General features: G+C 50.2%; 2 protein-coding genes across 3 annotated transcripts in view; one reads left to right on the plus strand and one right to left on the minus strand.

Moving 5' to 3' along the window:
- LIMK2 (LIM domain kinase 2) overlaps positions 1-2,221 on the plus strand; it is a 65,947-nt gene extending 63,726 nt beyond the window's left edge. Inside the window, exon 15 of one of the 2 annotated variants that reach the window (XM_023508943.1) lies at positions 480-2,214. In XM_023508943.1, the coding sequence (XP_023364711.1) occupies positions 480-624 (145 nt within the window). In that variant the 3' untranslated portion in view covers positions 625-2,214. Of the gene's footprint in view, positions 1-479 lie in introns of both variants that reach the window. The other variant, XM_003803338.2, reaches the window with a different exon arrangement.
- A 1,631-nt stretch (positions 2,222-3,852) lies between these two features.
- The window catches only part of PIK3IP1 (phosphoinositide-3-kinase interacting protein 1), a 13,149-nt gene continuing 11,113 nt past the window's right edge, over positions 3,853-5,888 (minus strand). Inside the window, exon 6 of the mRNA XM_003803339.3 lies at positions 3,853-5,565. Coding sequence (XP_003803387.3) covers positions 5,361-5,565 — 205 coding nt within the window. The 3' untranslated portion in view covers positions 3,853-5,360. The remainder of the gene's footprint in view (positions 5,566-5,888) is intronic.

Raw genomic sequence — 5,888 nt, forward strand, 5'->3', positions numbered from 1 at the left:
CCAACTCCTGGGCTTAAGCGATTCTCCTGCCTCCACCTCCCAGGTAGCTGGGACTATAGGCGCCTGCCACAACGCCCCGCTATTTTTTGGTTGCAGCTATCGTTTGGCTGGCCTGGGCTGGATTCAAACCCGCCAGCTCAGGTGTATGCGGCTGGCACCTTAGCCGCTTGAGCCACAGGCGCCAAGCCCCGGCTATTTTCTTGTTGCAGTTTGGCCAGGACTGGGTTTGAACCCACCACCCTCGGTATATGGGACCGGCGCTCTGCTCAGTGAGCCACAGGCACCGCCCATTACCTTTAATCTTTATAGCAACTCTGTGAGGTAGCAGTAACATATCATGCCCATTTCTCAGAGACACACCTAGGTTAAGGGGTTGGCCTGAGGTCATACAGCCAGGAAGTGGCTAAATCTGGATTCCTTCCATGCCACCCCATGGCCCTCATATTCCACCTGCCTCTGATTCACCTTTTTCTTTCTAGACCGGCATTCTCAAAACTGGAGGACTCCTTTGAGGCCCTCTCCCTGTACCTGGGGGAGCTGGCCATCCCACTGCCTGCAGAGCTGGAGGAGTTGGACCACACTGTGAGCATGCAGTATGGCCTCACCCGGGACTCACCTCCCTAGCCTTGGCCCAGCCCCCTGCAGGGGGGTGTTCCACAACCAGCATTGCCCCTCTGCGCCCCATCCCTGCTGTGAGCAGGGCTGTCCGGGCTTCCTGTGGATTGACGGCTTGTTTCGAAGCAAAATAAGCCATCCCTACTACCTCTCCAGGAGGCGAGCAGGCGCAGCACCAGGGAATCATATCTCCACAGTTTTGGGGGCCTGGTTACCGTCTGTAAATCTAACACTCGCCTGAAAGCTGTGAAGAAGATAAAAAAAAAAAAAAAAAAAGCCTTGGCCTTAGGGCCCGGAGGAATCTTACTTGGATCCACTTCACTGTTGCTTACACTAATCAGCATAACCTGGGCCTGCTGGGCAGGATTCCAGGGTAACCCCACCTGTAAGCTCTGAAGTCTCTAGTCCAGCTGGGTACATAAGGACTTCAAGTGGGAATGTGGACAAGAAGAAAACTGATGGCCAGATGACACTCAGTATGAAATGACAGTGGTGCTCCCCCTTCCATCACAGCCAGATCCTGAGCAGAGGTTGAGGGAATAGGTTTTAAAGAGTCCCTTAGTCCACATTGGTGGAACAGCCAGGAGTCAGGAAAAGGGCTGGCTTCTGTTCACCTGCCAGGGGCTCTAGCCAGCCCAGGGACCACATCAGTGTGAAGGAAGCTTCCACCTCATGTTCTCAAACTTATTATTGGAGACTGGAAAAGAACTTCTGGGCAACATCCTTTCTGCAGCAATCACCAGCACAGGAAGAGGCTGGGGGCTAGAAGGAAAGAGGCTCTGCCCTCTAGAAGTCCCATAACCTGGTTACTATTCCTCATATCCTGGTGGGCTCCTAAGACATTTGCCTAAAGTTAGATGGGTTCTGGAGGACAGTATGGCTTGTCACAGTCCTTGGGTCTGAGGCCAGAGGAGTGGGGGGGTCTCAGCATTCTCTTGGCCTTGGCCTTGTAGCACCCATTTCTTACCCTTCAACATACCTGTTTAGGCAGCAGCTCAGGCTGGGAAGAGGTGGTGGCAGTCTCAGAGCTGAGATGCTGAGAGAAAAAGCTCCCTGAGCTAGACCATCTGGCTTCTACCTCCCTTGTTTGGCCCAGCTCCTGGCAGCAGCCTCCTGAGCCACAGCATTGGGCCCTGGAAAGCCCTGGGGGCACCCTCTATCTTGTCTCCCAGAGCACCAGGGATTCTTCAGCACAACTAGATTTGCCTCCTAAGTGTGAGCTTACACCATATTTAACAAATTGGGAATGGGTTTAGGGTATTAATGCAACATGTGGTGGTTGTATTGGGGTGGGGGGAATGATCCAGGAGAGTGGTTGCTATTGATATTATCTTGTATCAATTGGGTGATATGTGAAATATTATACATAGATCTGTTGAATTGTGGAATCAGATGTCATCTCTCACTAGAGTTTACTTGCTGTATAGACTGTACTTCTGTGTGAAGTTTGCAAACTTGCTGTAGGGGTAAGCCCTGGACTCCCACTTCAGCATCAGCATTGTGTGGCTGGTTGTACCTCAGCTGTCCCCAGCAAGTGTGGGAGTGGTGGGCCTGAACTGGGCCATTGAGCAGACTAAATAAATTAAGCAGTTAACATAACTGGCAATACTGAGAGTAAAAAAGTTATTTGAAGCCTAGCTCAGAAAAGTGTGGAGGGTCTGCTGGCCACCTTAAGGCCCAGGCCACACAACAGGGAGATTTCATGCTCCCAAGTCTAAACCCCTCTCCTTAAGCAAGTGCCAACCTGCTGCAGATAACATGTACATCTCACCTGAGGCAGACCCTTCCTTGGAGCAGGTTCGACTGTGACCTCATCTTAGCCCACAGAGCTGGTCTGCCTAGCTCCCCCTGCCAGGTGAATGGTTCCTTAGGAGCCCTACCTTCCCACCCTCTAATACACAAACACTTCTCCAGCCTCAGTGTCCTGGCTTTCTCTTAGGGCTGGGTGCCACTTTTGTAAGGAGAAAAGTACAGGTCACCCCCACCCTTGTGTTTCCCTATAAGTACTTAAGAGGAGAAAACCCTTTTCTTGCTTTTGCACATGGGGGATATTGTGGAAGAATGACCAATGGGCAGGATGATAGTACCTAGTTAGTGGGGTCTTGTGAACAGTTTAAATCCACAAACCCAAAGTAGATTTCTCTCAAGCACTGCCTAAGTTTGAAGAATCCAACTTAAGGGCAGAATCTGGTTCCTAAAAAATGCACCTGATGATCTGGGCTGTGCATTGCCAGAGCTATAGAGCAATGTCTGGGCATGGGCACAAGTTACCCTAAGTATTCTTAGAGGCTGAGAACCAATTGCTGAAAGTCCAGGAAACATTCCCTTTGATATCCTTTCTGGAGCCCTAGGAGCAGGGGTCCTCAAACTTTTTAAATGGGGGCCCACTCCACTATCCCTCAGACTGTGGGCCCCGGGACGAGTCAGTTGCTAAGCAGGACAGGCAGCCATGGCAAAAATCCAGCAGGCTAGATAAATGCCCTAGGCGGGCTGCATGTGGCCTGCAGGCTATAGTTTGAGGACACCTGCCTAGGAGTCACCTCATAGGAACCTTCTAAACCCAGCACTGTTATAGGTAGCCCAATGACACAACCCTCTCTGCAGTGATTTCTTTGGTTGTTGTAGCCCCACTTTGCCTCTAGCCCCTAACAAGGGCTGTCTGGATATTCATTTTAACCACTCCCACCTCAGAATGCAGAAAGGTAAAAGATTTGCAGTGACCAATGGCCCTCAAGGGACACCCACACCCCCATCCTTCCTGCAGTTTCAACCTAAAAGATTCTTGGTGATGAGGATAATCAGAATGTGGAGGCTGCAGCTGCCAAACATTCAGTTGTTGCCACTTTCCAATTACAGGGCCAGGGTGGGGCAGTGCCTGTGTCTCAGTGAGTAAGGCACTGGCCCCATATACTGAGGGTGGCAGGTTCAAACCCAGCCCTGGCCAAACTGCAACAAAAAAAAATAGCCGGGTGTTGTGGTGGGCGCCTGTAGTCCCAGGTACTTGGGAGGCTGAGGCAAGAGAATTGCCTAAACCCAAGAGCTGGAGGTTGCTGTGAGCTGTGATGCCATAGCACTCTACCAAGGGCAACGAAATGAAACTAAAAAAAACAGGGCCAGGGTGAATGAAGAAGAGGCCAGAGCTTTCCACACAGGTGTTGACAAGGTAATCCAAAGCTTTCCAACTTACAGGGAGTATTCCTGTCACTCCACAAAAACCTGGCAACATAGTCGTTTTTTTTTTTAATGTCAAATACAGAGCATTGTCCCACACTTTATATGCAGGTATCAGAATGAGGTATATAAAACATGTATACAGAGAAATTCTTTCATAGAAAAGTAGAAACCAGCAGTGTTCTCTTCTCTAGCATCACGAACACCAAGACCTGAGGTCTAGGTCTCCAGGCAAATGACTCCAGGGAACAGCCTGCTGAAAGGAACAGACTTCACTAACCCCGCCCCACTCTCCATGTCAGGCACTGGAAGGGCTCTTGGAAGGGAGCTTTGTGGCTAAGGAGCATTGCCAAGGCCTCAGTGTGGCATCAGGGCTTGGAAACCCTATTGAGCCACCAGCACAGTGCAGTGAGAAAAATGTTGCGCTCAGTCAGGAAGCTGGGCTTTCCTCTTAGCCATGCCTGTAGCTTGCTTTGTGACCTTAGGCAAGCCCTTTTCCCTCCATGGGCTCATGTCCAAAAGGTTTAAAGAAACCTAAGGTCCTTTCCAGTGGTTCTGTGATTATTCTTTTACAAGATAAGGGTTATGAACCTAGCCTCGTTGCCCAACAGGAAGGTGCTAGCCTGGAGGCCACAGGACCACCTGCGAACACAGGTCCACTGCAGGGGAAAGCCCTGAAGTGCTTTTATTACCTTGCCTCTGAGCTTGGTTTCCAGGTTAACTTCCCAGAAGCAGCTCACAAGGACCCCACAGTATAATTCCCATGAGTTAGTTGGCTGCTGTCTTATCCGTGCAAAATGAAGAAGTCATTGTCCACCCCTGAAGAGAGACTGTCCAGGGTACCTCAGGTCCACCTCTGCCCCTGGAACCTAAGGCTAGAATGGCTCTTCTCTACCCTCTTCCTAAGTGGAATGTTCAGTGCAATTCTTCCCTTCCTTTTCTTACAAAACAGGAAGGGTCCCTGGGCCCAGGCTTGGCCCACGGTTGTCAAGGCACATCACTGCCAGCAAGCTGGAGCACACCCGCAGCCCACAGCCTAGCTCTCACATTCAGCCCAAAGTTCTGACTTCTGTACAAACTCATTTCTGGTTCTCAGAGGTCAGTAGGAAATTCTGTCCTGGATACTTTAAAAACTATTTTTTCAACACAACCTCCTGACCTGCTTGACCTTAACTATGAATAACAGTGTACACCACTCAAGCCCATCACGAAGACTGAGGCCATCTTAGATAGTAAAGCACAGAGAAGTTCCCTGTCTGTCCCTGGTTCAATTCCAGGAGTACAGGCAATGTTTGGAAGCCCTTGCCAGCAGCACCACAGTGGGAGCTGCTGCTATCTCCATCCACCAGCAAAATGCTGCTCCAAGGAATGGAGGAGCATTATTTGGAGCCTGCCCAGCCTTGCCCTTAGCCCACAGCGCCACTTGCTTCTATCAGTTATTAGGATTCACAAGGAGAAAAAAAAAAGGTGGGGGTAGGGTTTTAACCATAACACAAAATGTAGATCCTCCCAGCTGTAGGAGAGTGGGCTATCCTGCACCAGTGTCACCATGGGCTCCTGTCCACTGCAGCCACTCAGGCCCCAGGAGTGCCGGCCTGGTCCATAAAGGGAATGTTGCCCTCCTGAATCTCAACTGGAGTCTGGCTGGCATGGACCACCACAGTCTTCTCATCCATGATCTCGCAGGTGGGGTTGGTGAAGGCAGACAAGGGCAGGGTGATTCGCTGCATCTCCCTCTCACATACTTTCTGATCGTGCTGCTCTTTCAAATCCTTCCCCCTGGAAGGGAAAAAAGGGAACATTTTATGCCTACTCTGTGGCTTTGCTCATTAAATGGTAGCATCCCTGAGGCCTAGACAGGACCAGTGGTTAAACAAGGCCACAGGAAACCAGTGAGCTAGGACTCAAACTGAGGTGCAAGTTAGTAGATACCCATTCTCCTAGACTGCCTTAAACTCAAAAGGAGCTCATGTAGCTCTGGTCTCTGCTTCTCCATCTGTAAAATGTGAGTGAAAGCAGTATGGACCTCACACACTGCAGTGGGGCTGAATAGAAATAATGCAGGGGACAGAGACTCTTTTCTTTCTTTCTTTTTTTTTTTT

This window comes from Otolemur garnettii, unplaced genomic scaffold (assembly GCF_000181295.1).
Source record: "Otolemur garnettii isolate 467f Iridium unplaced genomic scaffold, OtoGar3 scaffold00294, whole genome shotgun sequence".
NCBI classification, from domain to species: Eukaryota; Metazoa; Chordata; class Mammalia; order Primates; family Galagidae; genus Otolemur; species Otolemur garnettii.